Below are 24,950 nucleotides of genomic sequence, written 5' to 3'. Positions count from 1 at the left end.
CACTTTACACACGTGGAGAGAGAGAGTACTGTACACTGCGCGCTCAGCCCCGGCGGCTTTATCAGAACGTTTAGCCTTGAATTAGGTCTCGAACCCAATGCCACTTTTCACCATTTTTTTCAAGACGCTCGGACGAAGGACGAATCCTTTTAAACACATCCCCAAAGACTTGTTGAGCATGGGTTCTCCATAACGTCGGGTATTGTTGTTATCTGCTGGGGGCCCCATTCGTTCTTTCTTTTCCCCCCTACCCCGCGTTCTCCTAATACGAGAATGGTAGATAAAGGCCCCCTGTTGACTTCTGCTATTATTTTTTACCTGTCCATTGGGGCAGCAATCTTTCAAGTCCTGGAGGAACCCAATTGGAAGCTTGCTGCAAAGCAATATACTGCCCAAAAGGCAAAAATACTCAAGGACTATCCCTGCCTGACGAAAGATGACTTGGAGGAAATATTACAGGTATGTTAACCAAAATACAGGCTACACTTTTTTTTTTTTTTTTTAAGTTTGACACCGAGCAGTTGCACATTGACACGCTGTTTTTGCACGCACTACTTGCAGCCCGCGTAAACATTGTGATTTCTTTCAGGATGAATCGAGTATTAATCACTGTTTAGACTAGTCTGTATCATGACAGTTTTTTCACCAACAGCTGCAAGAGCAGACAGTGTAGCTTGAAATGGGCCTGGTCCAGGCTTTCACCAATCAAACACTGATTTCACTTTAAAAGTCATGAGATTGTGCTATCATTACGATTCACCAGTGTGGGTCAATGCACTCACACTTAATTTATCAATATTGGAGGCCCTCCACAACAGCTTGTCATGCAGCGAATGAGATTTTGAGCAACTCTTACATCATATTCAAGGTTGACATGCAGCCCAAAGTATTGTTTGTTTAGAGACCACATTGTCGTCGCCCCCCCCCCCCCATCATGATGATCTGATTCTGTACTAGCCTACTGCTGAACCCGTTCTATTGACATGAAATGCATGGCAAGAGAAGCAATTAAGATGTATCTATCATGGGAAAGGGGTCAGAATGGATTTGTATTTATTTATTTTTTGCACAGCTAAATTCCTAAAATCTCCAATGTCTGTCTGCCATAGATGTTACCCTAGCTGCAAAACATAATGATGATAATCATTTTATTGCCTGGTTCAAGTACTTTTAGATTGTAAAACTGCCAGAATGTGTCTGGAGAAGTGATTATACAGTAATAGCTGGTGTGGAGGGACTGCAGCCTCAGTCCTAAAAAGCTGCGATTCTGTGTTTTGCCAAAGTTTAAATTTCTTGTAAAAATGGCAATTCCTTATTTGGTAGCAAAGCTGAATTGTTGACCTTTCTACTAAGATTTCAAAGGTGTTTTTCCTCTGTGAAATCGTCCGTTGTGATATTGTTGGATTCTTTTTTTTCTCAGAGATGTTTAAGTGGGTAGAAGATATGATGTTCTGTAGATAAACAACTGTCCACAAGGAAGAAGACTGTGGTAAATAAGTCTCTGAAGACTTTTGTTAAGGAAAGCAATCTCCTGTCTGACCCAAATACTCAAACTGACAATAAGTCATTCCTGAGGCAGGGAAAGAAGCAGAAGGTTGCAGGCTGCCTCGCCTCGCTGTGCACTTTTCTCTCTTCCACACTTGGAAGTATGACTAGAAACAGGAGACATGTCTCAGCCTGTCCCCCTTTTCGGGCCCACGTCAGTATTAGGAAGATTTATTACCTCCCAACCCCCCTTCTGCTTCCTCCTGCTTCTCCTTTTTCTGTTTGGGGGAGTGAAAGGGATATACCCATAACCTCCCCCCACTAGTAGCACCTCTGCCCCAGCTAGATCTCCAGGGCATGCAAATAATATGGAGAGGAGCAAAACGGTTGAGAAAGTCTGGAGAATCCTCTAGCTAGGCAGTTGGCTCTGTACAGCAGAAGCAGCTGACAGCTGGGATATTGGTAGCATTCTGAGAGGCCCATCAAATCTTGCGTTCTCCTCTGACGTGCTCTCCAGAAGACCCCAGCCCACCATGCCAACAGGCCTTCAAGACACTCTGTAGTGATGACATGAAGTCACCATGTTCGATTTACAACACGTCCTCGTACCGAAATGACAGAATAGGTATTTTTCCAATGTCTCCTAGCCCCATTCGGAACTGTTTCGGGCATATGATGTTTATCATCTCCCCTCCACAGTCTCTTATGAGACTGTACTCTCGCACTGCTAAACCCCCAAGCAGTCGAAATCGGAGATGTATTGTGCACGTATTTACAAGTGTCACAGAAACATTTCAAAGCCACCTACCAAAGCAGAAGTGTCTCTTTTTATCCAAACTCTGTGCCGGTGATATTATTTTTCCGCAAATGCCAAGATGGCCGCAATGCCTTCTCTACGTATGTGTTCTTCCGCATGCTTCTGACCAGAGGGGGGTAGGGCTGCAACTAACGATTATTTTCATAATCGATTAATCTGTCGATTCTTTTCTCGATTAATCGATTAGTTGTTTGGTCTATAAAATGACAGAAAATGGTGGCAAATGACGATCAGTGTTTCCCAAAGCCCAAGATGACGCCCTCAAATGTCTTGTTTTGTCCACAACTCAAAGATAATATCAGTTTACTGTCATACAGGAGTAAAGAAACCAGAAAATATTAACATTTACGAAGCTGGAATCAGAGAATTTAGACCTTTTCTCTTAAAATTGTACTCAAAGCGATTAATCGATTATCAAAATAGTTGTCGATTAATTTTCTGTCGATCGACTAATCGATTAATCGATTAATAGTTGCAGCTCTAGAGGGGGGCTGTGGAGCGCTATGATGGCTGGGCGCAACAGCACAAGACAGAAGGATTGGTATATTAAAGTTATTTATTAGCAGCATCAAGCTTTCAAACCCCGCCGCCGAGAAGCAATGAACTGTTCTGCTTTGGTAGGTGGCTTTGAAATGTTTCTGTGACGCTTGTAAATAAGTGTGCATCTCCGATTTCAACTGCTTGGGAGTTTCAGCAGCAGGAGAGTCTACCGTCTCATAAGGGACTGTGGAGGGGAGATGATCACGTCATATGTCCGAAACGCCTACCGCACCTCGACACCTCGACCCCTCGAGTCTATTTTTATTTGAAAAATAGACTCTGGGACAGCCCTACCGCTTTCTCAGCTTCCTGTACAGCGCGCCTCTCCTGCCACCGTCACTTCCTTTACCAACTTGCACCGTGACTTTCCAGTAATTTTCCACTGTTGTTGTAAGACGAGTTGACGTCTTCTATGCAGTGTGTTTATGCGTTAACGTTATTAGCGAATAGCCGAAACAGACGCGGAAAAGGAAGTGACGGTGGCTTTTCCGTCACTTCCGCTTTCCTTTTCCGCGTCCATTTCGGCTATTCATGGAAAATGACTGGAAAGTCGCAGCGCAAGTTGCTATTTAGACTGTAAACAGTGGAGCACAGACGCGGAAAAGCAAGTGACGGTGGCAGGAGAGGCTCACTGTCCAGGAAGCTGGGAAAAACGGTAGGGCTGTCCCAGAGTCTATTTTTCAAATAAAAATAGTCTATTTTTCAAATAAAAATAGACTCTGGGTTCCCAGATTGGGTCAGACGTTTCTACCGACACAATTGGCCGCGTCTGCGGGTGGTAAGCCGGTGGGGTATGAGTCCTGGTCACTGCGTTAGCGCCTCCTCTGGTCGGTCTCTGGGGGGGAGGGAACTGGGGGCAATAGCGTGATCCTCCTATGCGCTACGTGCTGCCGGTGAAATGCCTCGCTGTCAGGTTAAAAGAAGCATCTGGCGACTGCACATGTGTTGGAGGAAGCATGTGCTAGTCTACGGCTCTCCCCAGATCAGCAGAGGGGGTGAAGCAATGACAGACAGCAGGGGGAATTGGCCAAGTACAATTGGGGAGAAAAATCCGAAGGGGGGGGGGGCGGGGTGCGACGACATACTTCAGTAACACTGTCGTTATGTTTAGGACTGCCAGAGGTCGCTGCTACTTCCTGGTTACAGCTCCCGACTCTGGCATGTGCACATAGACAGCACTCATGCAGTTACTCACATGAGCCCTAGAGGTCGCGTCGCATTCATTAACATCAGTCAGTTTAACAGATTGGGTATCGGGCCCGGAACCCTAGGCTCGCCCGCCGGGTGGCCTCACCTGCAGCTCGGCTGCTGCGTGGCCTCACCTGCTCTATTGGCATGCGCAGTGCACAATTGCACAACTTCGCATCACTGATGACATCACTCACTGATGATATCACAATGCCTATGACATCACTGATGATGTCACAATGCCTATGACATCATCAGTGCCTGTGATGTCATAAGATGATTTTGGTCAGTCACTGATGACATCACTGATTATGTCATAGACATTGTGACATCATCAGTGGGACAAAAATGGAAACAGACAAACATTGCCCACTTCCTCCCTTTCATATAAAAATAATATAAGGAAGGATGGGGGGATTTGAATGGGAGAAAATTTAGGCCATTGTGGAAACTGCAGTTCCTCGAATGGCCACTTGAGGCTGGCTGCAAAAGGGAGTCATTCACCATTCACGCCCATTGACCGTGCAGCTCGCCGACCCCGGCCGATAGCAGGCGGCGCTGCAGCTCTGTGGGAAACCCCTGGTGACAGGAGACTCCACAAACCAACGTTGACGTCACACTCACTATGATTTCAACCACCTTGAAAATAGACCCATGTTGTCGTTTTCAGGCTCCTTTCCAGCAGTCACAGTTTTGTCGTTCCGGCATCGTCGTTCTAGGAATGTAGACTCTATCTACCCAGTCGCCTTCCTCTGCTGGGGTTTGGCATGACACCTGTTGTATGTAAATAACTTGCATAAATAACACTGTCAAGAGAAACATGATATATGAACACATATATCACCCTCATTACTGTCTTCTTTGGATTCCTTTTTATCCTTCTCATCTGTGTCATGAGGAGAGACTCAATTAGATTTCCATTATGGAAACTTTGCTTAATTTGTTAACGATAAAGAAAATGTATACAACCAGTGTTAACGAGAGAAGGCGAGACTCGTGTAAAAGTTAGTCTCCTCTGCTTTATTAACAAGCCGTTTACTGCTAACTGTAGGAGCCTTGAAGTGGTCACAGTTTTACAGATTGGATTTTATGGCCCATCAATGTTCGTTCTTGAGAGGCCTTCGTAAAAGTTCAACCAGGAGGGTGGTGGCTCCACATTATCTCCAGTCAGTGCAAAGTCAAACAAGAATCCAACGCACCACTGTCCTGCCGGTGGATGTCTTTCTGTGTCACCCAGAAGCGGTGTGGACCTCGACAGGAGACGGCATCGTAAAGTTTCCAACTCCTCTGTGTGTGTGTGTGTGTGTGTGTGTGTGTGTGTGTGTGTGTGTGTGTGTGTGTGTGTGTGTGTATCTCGTATGTATCTCTGATTCGGGTTTTTTACGATCAAATGTTTTATTAATAGATTCAACAAACATAACAATTTTCATAACAAAAAAAGAAAGAATAGAATAGTAGTTCATTTGTCATTGCATAATAAAATCATACAGCGAAATTGCAGTTGCAAACTCCCCTTTGTGCAGACATACAGTACAACCAGACAATTCACCAATGATTCACCAGACCCCACAGTAGATAGACTTAATAATAAATAGGGTAGTAATGGTAGTAATAGTAGTAAATAACTATATGCAATAGGGGTGGGAGAAAAAATCGATTCACCTAAGTATCGCGATTTTTAATGTCACGATTTTTTGAATCGATCTTTTATTCCAGAATCGATAATCGCAAAAGCAAAAAAAAAAAAAAATTTTTTTTTTTTTTTTTTTGTGCCCACAGTCAGGCCACTCACTGAACAGCAGGCCAGGCGCCGCCTACTGGTTTACTAGTGGTTTTATTACTTTATTAGTTAGTCTGAAGTAATAATTACACTTCAGGGTTAAAGTGGGTGCATCTTTGGGCTTCAAACGTCGGCCCATATCGGCCTGGCCTGCTTGGTATCTAATGCCCGGCCTGAATTATGATCCCAGTCCGCCCCTGTTTTTAACTATATCGCCCAGCCTTACTCATGATATATAATATACAGTCTCTAGTGTATGATTCAACTTTTCCCATGTTCTAATCTAGTGTAAAAAGCAAACAAACTGAAAAAAGAAAAGAAAAAAAGAAACAAAAATCGCAATAAATCGTAATATCGAATCGCAATAATCGTAGAATCGCAATACTTAAGAATCGCAATATATATCGAATCGGCACCCAAGTATCGTGATAGTATCGAATCGGGAGATAAGTGAATCGGCACAGCCCTAATATGCAATATAAATCTCTATATATACTCATATATACCGGTACATATATACACACATATGACAGCAGCATAATACTTTATACTTTATAATTTGGGAAGTGATTGTGATTTATTGAGTAATGTGACGGCCCTTGGGAAGGAGTTATGGAATCTGGAAGTGCGAGTTTTTAGTGTCCTGTAGCGCCTTCCGGAGGGTAGGGGAGTGAACAGGTGGTAACCGGGGTGAGTGGGGTCTTTGAGGATGCTCTTAGTTCTGTTCAAGCAGCGGGTGTTGTAAATGTCCTCAAGGGTGGGGAGTTGTGTTCTGATGATCTTACCTGCTGTTTTGATGATGTTATGTAGTGGTTTATTGTCCTGAGCTGTGCAGCTGCCGTACCAGGCAGTGATGGCATATGTCAGCACGCTCTCTATTGCACATCTGTAGAAAGACACTAGCAGGTCCTTTCTTATGTGACTTTTTCAAAATTTTCAGTGTGCGGAGGAAGTACAGTCTTTTTTGTGCTTTCTTTGTTATTGCTGCTGTGTGTTGTGACCAGGTTGCATCCTCGGAAATGTTGATGCCGAGGTATTTGAAGGTTGGTACTGTCTCTACTGGCTCGTTGTTGAGTAGTAGTGGTGCTGCAGGGTGGGGTTTCTTTTTCCTAAAGTCCATGATGATTTCCTTTGTTTTATTTGCATTGAGGTCCAGGTTATTTGATGCTGACCACTCTTTGATGCGTGTGACTTCCTGCCTGTATGCAGTCTCGTCATTGTTCTTTATTAGACCTATGATGGCCGTGTCGTCCGCAAATTTGATCAGGGAGGTGGAGCTGTGGGAAGCCAGGCAGTCGTGGGTGTACAGTGTGTAGAGCAGAGGGCTGAGAACTCGCTCTTGTGGTGTACCGGTGCTGATGGAGAGAGTGGATGATGTGTGTGTGTGCCGAGCCGTACTGTTTGGCGACGGTTCGACAGGAAGTCCAGTATCCACCTGCAGATGGAGTGGTCCAGACCGATGTTGAGTAGCTTGGGGATGAGTAACTGGGGGCTTATTGTATCGAAGGCAGAGCTGTAATCAATGAAAAGTATCCTGGCATAGGTGTTTGGTTCTTCCAGGTGGGACAGTGTGGTGTGTAGCAGTGAGGCGACGGCCTCATCTGTGGATCTGTTTTGCCGGTATGCGAATTGATGTTGGTCTAACATCGGGGGGATGCAGGACTTGATGTGTTTTGAAATAAGTTTTTCAAAACATTTTGATGCAATGGATGTTAATGCTATAGGTCTATAGTCTTTTAGGCTGTTGGGAGTTTTATTTTTCGGGACAGGGATGATGGTGGCCTCCTTGAACTTGGATGGAACAATGGATTGGGCCAATGACAGGTTAAAGATGTCCGTCAACACGTCTGTCAGCTGGTGGGCACAGTCTTTCAGTACCCTACCGGGCACTCCATCAGGCCCCGTAGCCTTCCTCGAGTTGACAGCCTGGAGGACACGTCTCACCTCTCCTTCGCTTAGGGTGAGGTTCTGACTGTGTGTAGGCGGAGACAGTGGAGCAGGGAGTGTAGCAGCCCCCTCCTGGAGCCGCTGTGTGTCAAAGCGGGCGTAGAAGATGTTAAGTTCCTCCGCCAGTGTGGTGTTGCCGCTGACAAATTTGTCCTGTCCTCCTTTGTAGTTTCTTATTTCCTGTACGCCCCTCCAGACCTGTCTGGAGTCATTGCAGTCGAGTGACCTCTCGATCGAAGAGAAAAAACTATAAACATACACAAATAAGCAAACTACAATTCAGCAGCAAATGGCGAAGGCAGACATACATCCATCGCAGCGTATATGCAGGAATCGCTAAGCTAAATTCAACACCCCTTAAGACCCCCTCCACGACCTCAACGCCACTTTCATCACATCAGCGATAGGGGTGTAAATCATCACGATACAATATTATATAGATTCTTTGGACAACATTTGCTGATATCACCAAGTCTGCCAAATTCAAAGCATGAAATATATAAGGAAGAACAAAAACAAGACGACAACAAAACACATAAGATGCACCACTCCCCGCCCACCCACATCCTAAACACAACACACGCACACTCATACACACAAGCATATCCAGAACAGTTATTTCCAACATGGTCCCTGGTCTTATAAAAACAGGATATAACACATAACACACAACATCATATAAACAATATAGAACAGTCAAGAATAAAAAGAACAGGAGATACAAACCAACACAAGTTCAAAAACCATTTCAACGAAAGGCTCAACAACATTAATCTAGTTTACTCATCAAGAATTCTTTCAGAAGGTTTTTAAAACCATTCAGAGAATTTGCAGCCTTAATTTCATTAGGGATCTTGTCCCCCCCATATAGAGGAATGTACTTCTCCCAACTTTGCTCTTTAGGTTGAGTAGTTTGTTTCAAGTTCGCTACACTCGCCCTCGTGTTCAGGCTTTGAGTGTCCCGAACAAACTGAAAGTACTTCGTAAAGTAATTTGGACAAAGGTCATACAATATTTTATAGACCATGATACGTTTTAACTGTTGAACTCTACCTTCAACAGGGACCCAATTCTTTAAAATGGATTGGGCTAATGTGTGTTCTTGGACTGAGGTTAAGGATGACCCTCATTAGTTTGTTTTGAGCTTTTTGAAGCCTGTCTTTAGATCTTTTAGTTATACTACTGTACCACCAGGATATACAGGTGCTTGTAGTCATAGTGACATTGAATTAAAGATGTAGCTAAAGTCCTCATGGTCTTCTTATCAAGGAAGTCGGATATTCTTGCCAAATACTTTGTCTTTGAATGGATCTTCCCAATGACAATGAGGGCCATAGATTCACTGCTCATACACTGATCCAATTGACTTCCCAGATACGTTACACAACACTTTTCCTGTAACTTACTACCATTACATTCAACAGAAAAACTGAAACTGAAACGTTCAGTGAATTGGCGGCATTCTGCCAATTGTCCAAGGTTGATTTCACTTGCGCCATTGATCCTGGCAGTTGACATCTCCAAGTACATGACATTGACAAAAGTGAGGACCCAATGTCTGATGGTGAGAGAGTGAGGGGGCTTCCATCGCAACGCAACCATCTTTTTAACAGCTGTAATACCAGCTAGCACAATAAGCCTTGTAGGCTTTGACCTATTGACCCCAGACAAGTCATTCAGCAGTCAGGCATGCGTGAACAGTCACTGGAACTGCTACAGATATTAAGTCAGATAGTTTAGCAGACGCCTTAGTCCAAAACTGTACAACCGGTGGACATTCCCACACCATGTGAATAAAAGTGCCAGGAGCTGTACAGTATCTCTGACTCATGAAAGTAGCGCATGTCTAGTTCATATCTCATCAAGATAACTCTTTGAGTGTTCAGCTGATCCTGCACATCCTGATAAAGCCTCCGCTCATAATTTTCTCAGAAATCCACCGCAAACATAACATTTAGCACCTACCATAATACTCATTTTTGAAAGATTTTAGATTAACCAGTCATCGTTAAAAGCAATGGAACAAATTAGGGTGACCGTTTGAGATGGGCTCTTGTGGTCACGCACTTTTTGACTTGTCATTTTCTTCATAAGAATGATCAAAATGCACATATTGGACTGCATTTTGTCTTCGTGTCCCAACATTTCAAGAGATGGGAATTCTGTTGGACTGCAGGACTTTATATAGGAGTTTAGTTGTCATCACCTGTATTCCAATTTTGAGCAGTTTGCTACACTACGCTAGTACGCTATGCTTTTATTTTTTATTTTTTATCAACAACAAACCTAGCTTGAACCCATATGCATAGCATGCAATGTCAGACATGAACACCGTATGAACTGTAGATATATGATTAACATTCCTCCTGCTTTGTACTTGAGTACATTTCTTATGTCAGTGAGAAATGATTACACTGTGGTAAATATTCACAGATCAGACACAGTGTTACAGACGAGGACTGAAGAGCCACGGTCTGTTTACAATATCGCTTTCATTGAGTTGACTTTTTCTCTGTGACTCGACTACAAAGGCTTCTCAGTCGCACTTCAGCTGACTTCAGGATGACTAATCACGTTTGTGTTGCCAAATAAAGGAGAGAGTTTGACTGCTGCTGCAAACTTGTTGGCAAACACATTCCTGTCACATGCTGAAAGGGAAACGTGCCTCCTGTTAGGAAGTAAGCAGAAGTAGCACACTGTTGCTCACTTGTCATGTGCTTAGCTTGTTATCTACGGACTGTTGGCTCTCCTTCCCCTTAACACTAATACGGTTAGAAGATAGCCAGGGATCTCAATGCCATGAGTTTAGATGCAGGCTACTAATTAACCAGAAAACTCATTTGCCTGACGGGAACGTTTGAATGGATTTTATTTCATGCTCAATTGCAATTCCAATTTAAGTGAGAATGTAGCCATCCAACTTTGTATAGCGACCAACCAATCTAATTGGCTCAGAAGGTTGGCGCACGTAGCAATGAACAATAAACCCAATTAGAATTTAAGGATAAGCCTTCATTTGAATTCTGACACAAAGTAATCCTTCATTGATGCTATGTTAGAGTTTCATAAAGTTAGTCAACACACCAAGGAAATGAAGAATGAACAAAGAAAAGAAAAGCCATGTGTGGAGTTTATGAAGTCACTGTCTTATGCAGTATAAATGGCTTAGTTTAAAGCAGCGGCTCACAAATGTGTTTTAATTGTATGGTACGTGCTGCTTAACAGATGTAAGCTGTAAAAGACACCCAAACACAAGTCATCCTTTCACTGTCTGGAAACTTTAGACACAGTTTGATGTGCCATGTACACTTTAACTCAGTGTTTCTCAAACTTTTTCCACATCAAGGGCCCCTAAAAGGGCCCACAAATTAGACTGCAGACCCCCATTTGATAAGATTTTGTCCCAGGGTCCCCCATCTGATATGATTTTGTTTGCTTTTAGATGTTTTATTACAGAAAGTGGATGACCATGGTCATGAGATATATAAATGAAAAGATGGAATGTCCGCACACTGGTTGATGTTCCCAGGTTTATTTCAACCCTTTCAATAAAAACAACGTTTCGACCGTATAGGTCTTCATCAGGCAAGAAATGGCAAATGGCAAATCCCATTTCTTGCCTGATGAAGACCTATACGGTCGAAACGTTGTTTTTATTGAAAGGGTTGAAATAAACCTGGGAACATCAACCAGTGTGCGGACATTCCATCTTTTCATTTATATATCACACTTTTGTCCTGCACCTGGGCCTACTACGGTTTGGATGTGCGCACAGCTACTCCTTTTTTGCATGGTCATGAGATAGTCATACTTTTTGTCATTGTGTTACTTATGGATGGAATTATAGTGAAAATAAATTATTCACCTTTTTGCTGTGGACTCCCTGGAACCCCCTCAAGGACCCCACCTTGAAAACCACTTCTTTAACTGACATCAGTTGCTGACTTGAATGTATTTTTGCAAGAGTTGATTGGCTGATCCTTTGGAATATATATGTCACACATTCTGTCCATCATGCCTTCTATCGGTTTTTCATCTCATGTAGCACAGAAGGCGTTTTCCTGCAGCGAGGAGATCAGCGATCAGTGCAGACACAAATCTCAGCATTGTTTCCTGGATGCATTGTTTGCACCCCTGTCCATGTCTGAATATCAATGTATGCTGACAAGAGAGTTTATGAGTGACTTCATTGTTTGTGACCTAGTCACAAGCAGCTGTTCCCAGACAGTGCTCCTCCACAGCATTGTGCACTCATACACTGCGGGCGGAAAAGTAGCTTGGGACTGGAGTGTTGCGCTGGGCCTGTCCTGATAACAGTTGGAGTTTGTCATTGTGGTTTTACTGCACTTTTGTTATCAGAGTACCACAGTGTCGGACTCCCAAGTCTGCAGTTTAGCAACAATTGCAGCAGCAAGCCAGCGAAGGAATCCTTCACTTTGAACAATGTGGCAGCTAGAGCAGGGGTGGGCAATTATTTTTCATGGGGGGCCACATGAGAAACCCAGATTGTTGCCGGGGGCCGAACAAATATTGTCATGCCGTAACCCATGGATGGGTAACTTTGATGATAGAGAGGGCCACAAAAAATGTCCTCGCTACCAGGTTTTGCTGAGGGCCGAACGGCGCCAGCGTGAAAAATTTGGTGCATTTGAAGTCACGTTTAGAGGAATAACTCATTTTAAATTAACAGTTGTGATGTCATTATTCAGTCTTAACCACCAATATTTCATCCTTTTCTCACTCACTCCTATGTCACCACCTGCTCTCAGGGCTTGAAATTAACTTTTTTGACCACCTGCCAATATGGCTGCTAGATTTTAAAGTTACCAGCCAATTAGAATTTCCACTAGCCAAAATATTTTTCTTGAAATAAATCAGAATATGAGTGGGTTAATTTAAGCATAAGTATCAGTAAGTGGCCCGGGATGATCAAAGCCTGTGTTGAGGGTCACACGAACAAAAATGCAGTCTTGAAGCTAAATAAATCCAAAACCAATGAGTTAATTATTTAAATTTCTAATTCAATGTAGCCTTTTAGTCATAAAGATTATTGAAAGATATTCCATATTCCAGACTGAAATGCTATAACAGAAGTGGAGTATTGGCCAGAATGACATGAACATTTGGACACTTATTCAGCGGGTATCTTGCATGTTGCGTTCAGGTGCTTTTTTTTTTGCAATTCCATCGCGGGCCACACAGGTGGCGCCCGCGGGCCGCATCCGGCCCACGGGCCGTAGTTTGCTCATGTATGACAGGGGTGGGCAATTATTTTTCATGGGGGGCCACATGAGAATCCTAGATTGTTGCCAGGGGCCGAACAAATATTGTCATGCCGTAACCCAGTGATGGGTAACTTTGATGATAGAGAGGACCACAAAAAAATGTCCTCACTACCAGAGGGCCAGATTTTGCTGAGGGCTTGGGGCTGAAAGGCGCCGGGGCAAAAAATGTGGGGCATTTGAAGCCAGTTTTAGAGGAATAACTCTTTTTAAATTAACAGTTGTGATGTCATTATTCAGTCTTAACCACCAATATTTTATCCTTTTCTTACTCACTCCTATGTCACCACCTGCTCTCCCTGCAGGGCTTGACATTTACTTTTTTGACCACCTGCCAATATGGCTGCTAGATTTTAAAGTTAAACCAATTAGAATTTCCACTAGCCAAAATGTTTTTCTTGAAATAAACCAGAATATAATTTAAGCATAAGTATCAGTAAGTGGCCCCGGATTTTTATTGTCACTCCGTGGTACAAGTATCACGTGTGAAATTATTGTGCTGTAGACTCCGTTTACAACATAGTACAAATATAACAGGGCATATGAGTGCAAAAACAACAAGAGACCCAACAAGCAATAAGGCAGTAGAGTGATAAGACAAGTCAGAGACAGTTGCATATCCACTGCACATAGGTGCACATGTCATGTGCATACTTTAGACGTGCTGAAACATTTTAAATTCGACGTATATGACATACAGGTGCTAATAGCATATACCTAATTAAACATACAATTAAACATTAGACATACATAATGGTAGCAGCTAGAGTACGGTACAGTACAGCTGCTACACTATTTGTGTATGTTAAGGAGTCTCGTGGCCTGCGGGAGAAAACTGTTCCTCAAGCGATTTGTGCGTGCTTTTGGGACCCTGTATCTCCTCCCTGAGGGTAACAGGGACAACAGGCTGTTGTGGGGATGGTTTGTGTCTTTGATGATCTTCAGGGACCTCCTGAGGCACCGCTGTTTATACAGTTCCTGCAGTTCTGGCAGCTCACATCCTGTTACGTGCTGGGCCGCGCGTCTCACTCTTCGTAGCGCCCTGCGGTCCATGGTGGTACAGTTCCTGTACCAGGTGGTGAAGCAGCCAGTCAGTAGGCTTTCAATGGTGCCTCTGTAGAAGTCCCTAAGGATTTCTGGCCTTAGCCCAAATTTCTTCAGGCTCCTGAGTCTGTGTAGTCACTGTTGGGCCTTTTTGACAACAGTGGCGGTGTGACCGGCCCAAGTCAGGTCCTGGTGGATGTTGACTCCCAGGTACTTGAAGCTGTCCACCCTTTCCACCACTGTGCCGTTGATGGTGATTGGGGGGTGTGCGCCCCCCCCCTCCTGTAGTCTACAATGATCTCCTTGGTCTTGGAGACGTTCAGAGAGAGGTGGTTGTCCTGGCACCATTGTTCCAGGGCCCCCACCTCCTCTCTGTAGGCCGTCTCATCGCTCCTGGAGATCAGCCCCACGACTGCTGTGTCTTCTGCAAACTTCACGATGGTGTTCGAAGATTGAGTCGCCACGCAGTCGTGGGTGTAGAGGTCGTACCAGAAGGGGCTGGAGACGCACCCCTGGGGCGCTCCTATGCTGATGGTCAGTGGGGAGGAGGTGAGGTTGCCCACTCTCACCACCTGGCGGCGATCTGTCAGGAAATCCAGGATCCAGTCACACATTGCTGTGTTTAGTCCCAGATCCTTGAGCTTGCGTACCAGCCTGGAGGGTACTATGGTGTTGAATGCTGAGCTGTAGTCCACGAACAGCATTCTCACATAGGTGTCCTTCCCCTCCAGGTGGGAGAGGGCGGTGTGGAGCACGTGTACCTGCATCCGCTGTGCTCCTGTTGGGGCGGTATGCAAATTGTAGCGGGTCGTGGTCCGGGGGGAGTGTGGGGCGGTGGGGGGATGGAGAGGAGGAGGGGTGATGGGGGGGGGGGGATGAGGAGGGGGGTGGGGGGAGGAGAGAAGGAGGAGGGGTGATGGGGGGGAGAGGTGGCGGAGGGGGGGAGAGGAGGGGGGGAGAGGTGGCGGAGGGGGGGTGGTGGGGAGGAGAGGTGGTGGAGAGGGGGGTGTGAGGTGGCGGAGAGGGGTAGGAGAGGAGGGGGGGCGCTCTGGCAGAGGGGTCAAACCTAGCGTAGAACGCATTGAGTTCGTCCGGCAGGGAGGGTGATGTGTGGGGGGATTGCCGTTTCTCCCCCTTGAAGTCAGTGGCAGCATGGAGTCCTCTCCATAGATGCCTGGGGTTGTTAGAGTCCAGTTTGGACAGACCACGTATACCACTTCAATGTAGAACAGTCATTTCTTACACGTGAGATTACTTTTAGCCTTTTAGTCATAAAGATTATTGAAAGATATTCCATATTCCAGACTGAAATGTTATAACAGAAGTGGAGTATTTGCCAGAATGACATGACCATTTGGACATTTATTCAGCGGGTATCTTGCATGTTGCGTTCAGGTGCACTGTAAAAAAGAAAATCCAGCGCGGGCCACACAGGGGGCGCTCGCGGGCCGCCAGTTGCCCTGGTCTGGTCTAGGCCAATACCACATGAATGCAGAGTAGACCTGGCCCAGGACCTTTGTTTCATGCATACACTTCTCGCTACCATCTTTCCTGTCTCTTTACTGTGTTTATGCCATAAAAAGAAAATACAGAGAAATACAAAAAATAAGCTACAGCTTGCCTTTTCCAGGACTAACTTGCTGAGGTTATGTTTTTGTTTCCAGTTGTCTGTGTTATAGACTAGTTATTTTCTTTAAGGCTTCATTCAGTTTGGTCCAGGCGTCTTACACCTAATCTATCAGGAATGTAACCAGGCGATGGCCTTGGTTGACATCCAGTTTCCAACATTCCGACTTTTCGGACAAGACTCTGAAATGGCCAAGCCATTTTAATGACTTGCTCCTGAGCTGATTGGTCCTCCGCTGGACACACAGTGTCTTTTATCTTGCTTGTGCTCCCTGCCTTGTTCACAGGGTCATTCATGACCTTAGGCTGGCTGGGTTGACCACTCGGTGACCTTTTAAACCCTTCAGGGACATTGTGGCATTGCAAACCCCAATCGTCAAGGGTCAATTTTGCCTGGAGACCACCTTTCACTGGCTAGTACCGTTTGTCTGATCATTTCTCCTTGCTAGCTTGCATGTGGAAAAATTTAAACGTGTCTGAAATTGATTATGGCTCCAAAATTAAGGTAACCACTTGTCCCAGATTTCCGGGGACAGTCCCCATTTTTGGTGACTTGTACCCGGCTGGACCTGTCCCCGAAAATGGCGCTGATTTTCTACTCCTCGTCCCTGGCCGACATTACTGTATTTCAAAGGCTCTACGGGTTCATTTTTAAAGCAGCAAAGAGCATGGAAGGAAAGAGTCGACATTTTGATGCATTTTTGGAAACAGCAACTAGAGGCACTGTGGTACATGTAGCACCAAAGCAGCACCGCCGCCATCTGGGCCCCTAAAATCAGCCTTGCGTCAACAACAACAGCAGCACAATGCAGACATGATTGCAAATTCTACATTGACATTTTTGTTTTTTTGATTCTAGAAATGGTCTGGATATAGCCAACTGTTGTAGTCACTGAGTTTTTACAGCTACTGCAGCTTTATATAACGATACTTGGAACTGAGCTTTCATCAATAAATGTATGTTTTCTTTAAAAATCAATCAATCAATCAATCAATCAATCAATCAATCAATCAGTAAATTTAATTTGTAAATCTGAACCCATGATTTCAAAGTGCTGTAATTGTTATTTAATAAATGAAATTCAGAATGAATGTTTACAAACATGTTTTAGCCTACATGTTTCTGCTTTGAGTCTTTCATAGATTGAATAAATAAATATATAAATAAGTAAATAGTTAGAATAGTATGCATATTTATTATATTTCTTCATTGTTCAACTGGCAGAGGTACTTTTGTATGGCGGGACGTTTTACTGGATGCTGTTTTTCCCATAGACAGACCGGTTTCACTAGTCTCCTTAGGGGCCAAAATAATAATAATAATAATAATAATAATGCATTTATTTTATATAGCGCTTTTCAAGACTCAAAGACGCTTAACAGTAAAACAAAAGACAAGCAACAGGCAGCAGACACAGGCAACAGGCAACAGATACAGGGGACAGGTACAAATAACAGTGGCGGTTCAGGGCAAGGTTGTATGGAGAAGCAGAGGAGAGGAAGAGAACAGGAGGGAGGGGCAGGGGGGGGGGGCGGAGGGTGATGGTTTGGAGGAGGTGGTCAGGGGTAGGGGAGGTTGTAAGCTTGGGAGAACAGATAGGTTTTAAGTCGGGTTTTGAAAGTGGGGAGTGAGGGAGAGTCTCGGACGGTCTGGGGGAGGGAGTTCCAAAGTCGGGGTGCGGCACGGGAGAAAGCACGGTCACCAAAGGTTTTGAGTCTGGATGGGGGGATGATGAGGGTGGGAGTAGAAGAGGATCGGAGTGTATGTGAGGGCCGATGGGGGATGAGGAGGTCAGTCAGGTAGGGGGGGGCTAGGCTGTGGAGGGCTTTGAAGGTGAGGAGTAGTAGTTTGAAGTCGATACGTTGCTTGACGGGGAGCCAGTGGCGAGAGTGGAGGACAGGGGTGATGTGATCGCGGGAACGGGTGTGAGTGAGCAGGCGGGCGGCTGAGTTTTGGACCATCTGGAGTCTATGGAGGGAACGGGAGGTGATGCCGGTGAGGAGGGAGTTGCAGTAGTCGAGGCGGGAGGAGATGAAGGCATGGATGAGGGATTGAGCAGCAGGGGGGGAGAGGCAGTGTCTGACTTTAGCGATATTGCGGAGATGGAAATATGAGGTTTTAACAACAGAGCTGACGTGGGGATCGAAGGAGAGGGTGGGGTCCAGGATGAAACCAAGGTTGCGAGCCAGGGGGGAGGGGGTGATGGTGGAGTCGTCAATGGTGAGGGTGATGGGTCCAGTTTTATTGAGGGTGGATTTGGTGCCAATGAGGAGGAGTTCCGTTTTGTCACTGTTGAGTTGGAGGAGGAGAAAATGGCGGCAGCATGGCTCTGCTGCTGCACGCTGATGCTGCAATGGAGCGATCAATAGACCCTTCTCACAGGGGCCATTTTGTGTCGAAAAGGCGCAAACAGGTGCAAGCAAAACACTTAATGAGGGTTTCAAACTTCCATGATTGGAATTTGGAAACCCTCATTAGTGTTTTGCTTGCACCTGTTTAATCTGCCTTTTCGACACAAAAATGGCCCCCGTGAAAAGGGTCTATAGACTGTCACTTCTTATCAATGTACGTAATTTGGCTATAGTGAAGATACTTATATGAAACCAGAAGATCTAAGGCATCCATTGGACGGTTTGGAATCTGATCACCTTAGCCAAAATGAGATTTTACATAATGAACATATTTACATATTCGGACAAGTTTTAAGGCCTGCTTTAGTTTTATGGATTGAACACCTTGTCCTCTATTTGACATTAAAATGAAGGGCGTGGTATTGAGTCAGTCCCATGATTTAGCCAGTAGAACTCATGCCCTCCAGTATTCCTGTCAATCAGCATTTTGCATGTCTCAATCTCTAACCTCAGCACTTTTTATCCAGCAGATTCAGGTGCAAAGCGAACCACAGACATGACACACAAACATGGCATTCATTACTTTCACTGCCATCTAATCCACTCGGTAAACAAGCCTCATGTAGCAGACACTACGTATTACTTAACATTCATGGCTGCTGGGGTACAATTTCATATCGAAAAGCGACAGCAATTAATGAAATATTTCTGTTTATAGGAATGTCTGGTTGTTAAATACAGACTCGTTAAATGCAGAGTTGTTTGGATTATTATTTACTACTTGCACTTCCATTCCATAAGACTCTTGCAGCTGTGTTATTTCAAACTCTGCCCAGCACTACACCTAGAAACACTGCAGTTTGTGATTCTCTTTGGTTAAAAAAGAAAAAGAAAAAATACTTCATAGTCATCTCAACAGCTACGTCGCTGGTTGAGAATAATTGCAAAATGGTGTAAACTTTGAAAATGTACCTTAATTCGAGTTACCTTCTCAATCTTCTCATTATAATCTTACCACGCACCCCCCCCCCCTAGTGCAATCCTACACAGCTAACAATATTTGACTTTTTGGCTTTGTATATATACTGTATGCTTTTCCATTGGTGTGAGCAGGTGTATTTTTTCTCACTAATGGATCTGGTGGTGATGACACACCACCTCTGGCAAAACCACACAAAGCTGCATTCCGTGTATGATATACATATTATATACATACATACTGTGTATACATAGACAGGTTAATGTGACTCACGTCACTCACTACTGGTTTCCACTGTCTGGTCAAACTCACATGGAGTTATAGGTAGGCCTACTACATGTGTCAACAAAAAACATCACACAGATTACTTGAGATAATCAGTTATTTCCCCTGTATTAGAAATAACCTAATTGCTTAGACAAAGAGGGAGCCGGAAGTTGGCAGCCAAACATATTTTGCTAGCAGTACCGTCTGTACTCAGGATTATTCTGTTAATTGTTTTATTCATGAAAATGACGACACTTGATTACAGCTCAGCCAGAATAAGACTTGAGCCGGAGTGTGGTCAAAAAGCTGGGTTATTCTGTGCATGGATGTAGCCACTCATTAACGATTCAATGATTTGCAACGACTCTCAAATGTGAAACTTCACCAGTGCATAGGTCCGCAATGCCAGAGATTGTGGGTTCAAATCCCATGGGCAACACTATTGCCTCACACCATTAAGTTTGTGGTACTGTAACTAAGCGTAATGTCTTACGTTTCTGGTTTTTTGACAAATTACCATATATTGTGCGTGGACCCCTCAATTGGGTCAGTTGTCCACTAAGAATGAGGTTTTGCCACTTTGATTTCCAGTCACGGCCGGGAGACAAACCATGTCCGTCACTGCTGTCGTCACAAAGCCCAATAGAAAAACTGTGTTGATTCAGCAGACAAAAGAATGGCCTCCTCTGGCGCTGGCTAATTACAGAGCAGAACTGTCACAGGCCCGTTATTATTAAAGAACTCAACGTCTTCCAGTACTTCAGAGCTCAAGTGAATTTTGCCAACCCCTGCACATTTACCCCCTTGAGCACATTTGGAGAAGGAGGAACGTTGGTGTGGGGCAGGGAGCGGGGTGGGGGAGATGCATTGTCCCAGGCAGCACACATTGCCGGGGGCTTTGCTAATACCCAAGAGTTAGAATTGAGTTGATGCTGTGGCTGTGAAGCACACACATGGCTGGGAATGATTGATTAAGCATGCTTGTCTCTTGTAAATTATCCCCCCCCCCCCCATCCACACACTTTGGATTGCAACAGCAATAGCCTAGTTCCCTGCGAGGGTGAGCTAATATAGCTCATGCTTAAAGGAACACTCTGCCCATTTTCAACCAGCTTTGTATCATTAGAACATCAGTAGTATATCAGAAAACTGTAAACTGTTTTGAAGTCTGTCATTTAATTTGACAGTTATTGAGTGTTAAAGTGTGGACCAGTGACATCACTGGTCCACACTAACTCAAATGAATAACTCATTAACTCAAATCAACTCTCAATAACTGTCAAACTAGATGAATGATGAATAGTTTGACAGTTATTGAGAGTTGATTTGAGTTCATGAGTTATTAATTTGAGTTAGTGTGGACCAGTGATGTCACTGGTCCACACTTTAACACTCAATAACTGTCTAACTAAATGACAGACTTCAAAACCGTTTACAGTTTTCTGATATACTACTGATGTTCTAGTGATACAAAGCTGGTTGAAAATGGGCGGAGTGTTCCTTTAAGGTCAATAAACATGGATTCCTTGTGGATTCCTTGCACTAATTAAGCACAAATTGGCTGCTCTTGCCAAATCGTATGGATAGCGGTGGTAGGAAAAACATATTGTAATGGTTTTCCACCCTCAGCATGTAAAAAAAGAAGAAGACATAAATGCAGTAAGATTGTCTAAAAAATGTGATGCATCTTCTATCGACCCACCCAGTTTTATCACAGGTGCGACATTTTCCTGCTATAAAGCAGAACTTCAAGAAATCCATTTCAACAGAGTGCAATGCTTTTTGATCCTCGTAAAAAGACTTTGGGCCAAGGTTGATATCCATTTCGATCAAAGACTCGCCATATACAAAGAAGTCCAACGACTTAATTCTTTTTTAAATGAATCTAGGATCTTGGCCAGTCAATTTCCTGCTTGAAATAGCAACCACTTAACAAGCACCTGGTCCTTTTATCTATCATTATGTGATTATGAAATGGCTGTTTAGGGATGGGGGTCTGGTGTTCCTGTTTCTCTATCCAACGTAAGCAGTGGTTGGGACCGTAAACCCCTCGGGTTAGAGATGATCCTCCAGAGTGCCATTGCTGCCAATGGTCTGCTCATCAGTGCATCTGCAGATACCATCAACATATCGCAGGAAGGATGTAGTGGGAGGGAGAAACAAAACTTCTTCTCTTCCTTTCGCTCAGCCAAATTGGACCCTTCTCCCTGCCAATTTGGTGGCAACCATTTATTTAGCCTAAATGTATTTCTCTTCTGTTAAGTTCCTGCCTATACTCATTCCTGTTCTTTGACCTTCTCTGTCCTCAGATGGTGTCTGAAGCCGCAGGCCAAGGAGTGACCATCACCGGCAACAAGACCTTCAACAACTGGAACTGGCCCAATGCCGTCATCTTTGCTGCCACTGTAATCACCACAATCGGTAAGGAGGGAGGCTCATCAGTGACACGTCGTCATTGCTAATTTCATTGGAATCTTTTCCTGTATATTTAAGTGAATGTGAAATTAATGGTATGGCACCTGACCTTGCACATGAAGACACACAGGCCTGAAGAGCTATCATGTAAGGATTTCGACCTTGGCCTCTTTAACTTTGTTCCAACTCTATATTACGGCGGACTGTTTGCCCTTTTGCCCGTGTAAACCAAATGTCAGCAACAACAACAAAGATAAGATGGAATCAGGTGAAGAGAAGCTTGCTTAGACAGCCCGTCCAGCCTTATTGGTGGCTTGCTTTATGTCAACAGTCATTCACCCTCTAGTGGTGTTATGCCACATCTCCACATCTTAAATGCCTGCAGACTTTTCCATTGGCTAACTTTTTCCTCAGCCTTGCCAAGACTCTGTCACTTACTGTAGCCTCATCTGCGATTTTTTAAATTGTGGTTATGAAATATTATTTTTATGCATTCCTTGCCAGAATAAATGTTTGTTATATTAACTGGGGCGGCAGTAGCTCAGGGGGTAGAGCTGTTGTCTGGGAATCGGAAGGTTCCCGGTCTGAGGCTGGCTCCTGCCGGCAGTGTGTCGTAGTGTCCTTGAGCAAGACACTGCACCCCTAACTGCTCCCGACAAGCTGGTTGGCGCCTTGCATGGCTGCCTCCGCTGCCGGTGTGTGAATGTGAGGTTTTGTAAAGCACTTCGAGTAGTCGAGACTCGAAAAGCACTCTATAAATACAGTCCATTTATCATTTATTATAACTATTGAGTAAAAGCATACTAAAGAGAGAAGTGTTAAGCATTGAATTATGTTTCCAGTATGCATTTAACCAACCACTTTGTTGTCACATTTAAAGGATATGGGAACATTGCCCCCAAAACATCAGCAGGCCGTGTCTTCTGCATCTTCTACGGGCTGTTCGGTGTGCCTCTATGTCTTACCTGGATCAGTGAGCTGGGAAAGTTCTTTGGTGGCAGATCGAAGCACCTGGGTCAATATCTAACCAAGAAAGGGGTTTCACTGGTGAGTCATTATAGGCTTTTTCCATCTTGCATCACCTTGTGGTACTTGAAAACATTAATCTGAAGTAATGCTTTTGGTTTTGGTTTTGTTTTGTTTTGTTTTGTTTTGTTTTATTTTGTTTTCCAGAGAAAGGCTCAGTTTACCTGCACGGCTATCTTTCTCCTCTGGGGTGTCCTGGTACATCTAGTCCTTCCACCGTTTGTTTTCATGTGCCAGGAGGGTTGGACGTATATTGAAGGCTTGTACTTCTCCTTTGTTACCTTGACCACAATTGGTTTTGGGGACTTGGTAGCAGGTAAGCTCTTAGACTCCTATTCATTATGTAATATTCTTTTTTTGTTGTTTTTTTGTGTGTGCAAACGATTAAAAAACTAATTTCAAAAAGATGATTGTGTACACATAAACGAATGGTCAAAAAAGATAATAGAAATACATTTGAGCATCTTTTGTCATGCTTTGCACACTGAGAAGTTGTCCAAAGATTGATAAAAGGGGCATTATGGTTAATCTTGTTGCTGTCCAAAGAATTGTATTTATTGAATTGAAGACGTTGGAATGCAAAGTTCTATTCTGGTGTGATTTGACCTTGGCAACATTATTTTCTTTGTTCTTGCAGGTGTGAACCCCGAAACAGATTACCCCACCCTGTACCGTTACTTTGTGGAAGTGTGGATCTATCTGGGTTTGGCGTGGCTTTCTCTGTTCTTCAACTGGAAAGTGCGGATGGTAATTGAGGCCCACAAGGCACTGAAGAAACGCCGCAAGCGACGCAAACTGTCGCTGGATGAGACGCGGCACTACAAAGAGGCCCATAAAGCTGCCCTTCGTCCGCCACCAACTCCAAATGATGTCAACATCTTCAGCTTCCTCTCCAAGAAGCAGGAGGGCTACAATGACTTGATTAAGCAGATCGGCAAGAAGAAAGATGGTGGAAACAATGGCATCAGTAACACCACCATCAGTAAATCCAAAGAGACAAGTCGCTCCAAGAGCTGCAATGATGCCCCCGTTTCCAATGGCCATACCATCCTCAGTCTGGACCGCTCGCCACGGCAAAAGAGACGATATAGTTTCAGTGACCGTGTCACTGTAGCCTTTTCAAAGTCCAAGAACTACCTCCTGGGCTCAGACAACGGTCTGCTGCTAACAGAGGATCAAGTAGAGGGCGAGCTGGGAGTTGACCAGGAGAGGATGTATGAGAACCAGCTTGACAAGGAAGTGGACCTGGAGAATGGAGGAGGACTGGGAGGAGGGGGAAGCTGTGGATCAGCTGGCCGGAGGACATGGGACTCTAAAGACTACCAGTCCTTAACGTTCCAAAATGCAAACATTACATTTATCGATGAGGAGAACTTCCTGAACAATAATCTGCAGGAGGATGATGACGATTCAAAAGCAAAGTTGTCCGTCACTACATGTGATGAAAATATTGAGTCGGAGACGGACTCCAAGGAGGAGCAGGGCTCTGAATCAGAAGGGTCTGTGTTCACTAGTGACGGCTCAGAACATGGACAGTCCTACGAGAAGCTGGTGGAGGAATACGCAAAGGAAGACAACACAGAATCTTGAAGAACGGTAGTTTATAGTCAACATATCTTCCTGATCTTCTGTTGTAGACTGGGTTGGTGTTCAAGTATATGGAGTCTAATTTGACTCCTTTCGAAGGAGACTTTTAGGTTATTCCAATTCTTATGTCACCCTCAATGTGATTTGGGGTCTGATAATGGAAGACGTTTTCCTAAATCAAAGTGTGAAATGACACAGGAATTGTCTGGTCTGGTCTGAACTGAAAAAAGAAAGAAAAAAGACCACATCACTTTGACTACTTCTAAGTGTTGGGTTTCCTGTTAGGTCTTGAACAAATGATCAATATGGATGATAGGGCATGCCATGTAGGCCTAACGACGAGTAATGTAGATTTGCTCTATTTATTTCTTTTATACGGTTTGAGCAAATGGGGGCCGAACATTTCTTGGAGTACATCCAAACCACACACAAGAATCCTTTTCCATTCGTGCTCATTTTATAAGATTGACAGGAAATTACTGGACAATGGCAATTCATTTTTCTGATTGCCCCAAGTTTCCTGTATTCATATTCACCATATTGGTGCTTTTTATCATATTTATTAAAATGAAGGATATAATAGCCTTTTATAAATGGGCTACCTGGCTTGTATAC

The 24,950-nt window shown here is 44.1% G+C and overlaps 1 protein-coding gene across 1 annotated transcript; it reads left to right on the top strand.

Annotated features, from left to right (window-relative positions):
• Positions 1–211: 211 nt before the first annotated feature.
• Positions 212–24,727, top strand: LOC310773660 (potassium channel subfamily K member 5-like). Its single transcript, XM_083633585.1, has 5 exons — positions 212–459; positions 21,617–21,728; positions 22,603–22,769; positions 22,896–23,064; positions 23,386–24,727. The coding sequence occupies exons 1-5, from the start codon at positions 274–276 to the stop codon at positions 24,336–24,338; spliced, it is 1,587 nt and encodes a 528-aa protein (XP_083489711.1). The 5' UTR covers positions 212–273; the 3' UTR covers positions 24,339–24,727.
• Positions 24,728–24,950: the final 223 nt, after the last annotated feature.

This window comes from Poromitra crassiceps (assembly GCF_964638095.1).
Source record: "Poromitra crassiceps genome assembly, chromosome: 3".
In the NCBI taxonomy this organism is placed as follows: domain Eukaryota; kingdom Metazoa; phylum Chordata; class Actinopteri; order Beryciformes; family Melamphaidae; genus Poromitra; species Poromitra crassiceps.
The sequence above is the reverse complement of the archived record's forward strand: the minus strand, read 5'-3'. Positions and strand labels throughout refer to the sequence as shown.

Bases quoted from the DNA above. Each gene is read 5' to 3' on its own strand.
- LOC310773660 (XM_083633585.1), top strand. From the start codon at position 274: ATGGTAGATAAAGGCCCCCTGTTGACTTCTGCTATTATTTTTTACCTG. The intron at 460-21,616 runs GTATGTTAACCA...CTCTGTCCTCAG, and splicing joins ACTTGGAGGAAATATTACAG to ATGGTGTCTGAAGCCGCAGG. The intron at 23,065-23,385 runs GTAAGCTCTTAG...TTGTTCTTGCAG, and splicing joins TTTTGGGGACTTGGTAGCAG to GTGTGAACCCCGAAACAGAT.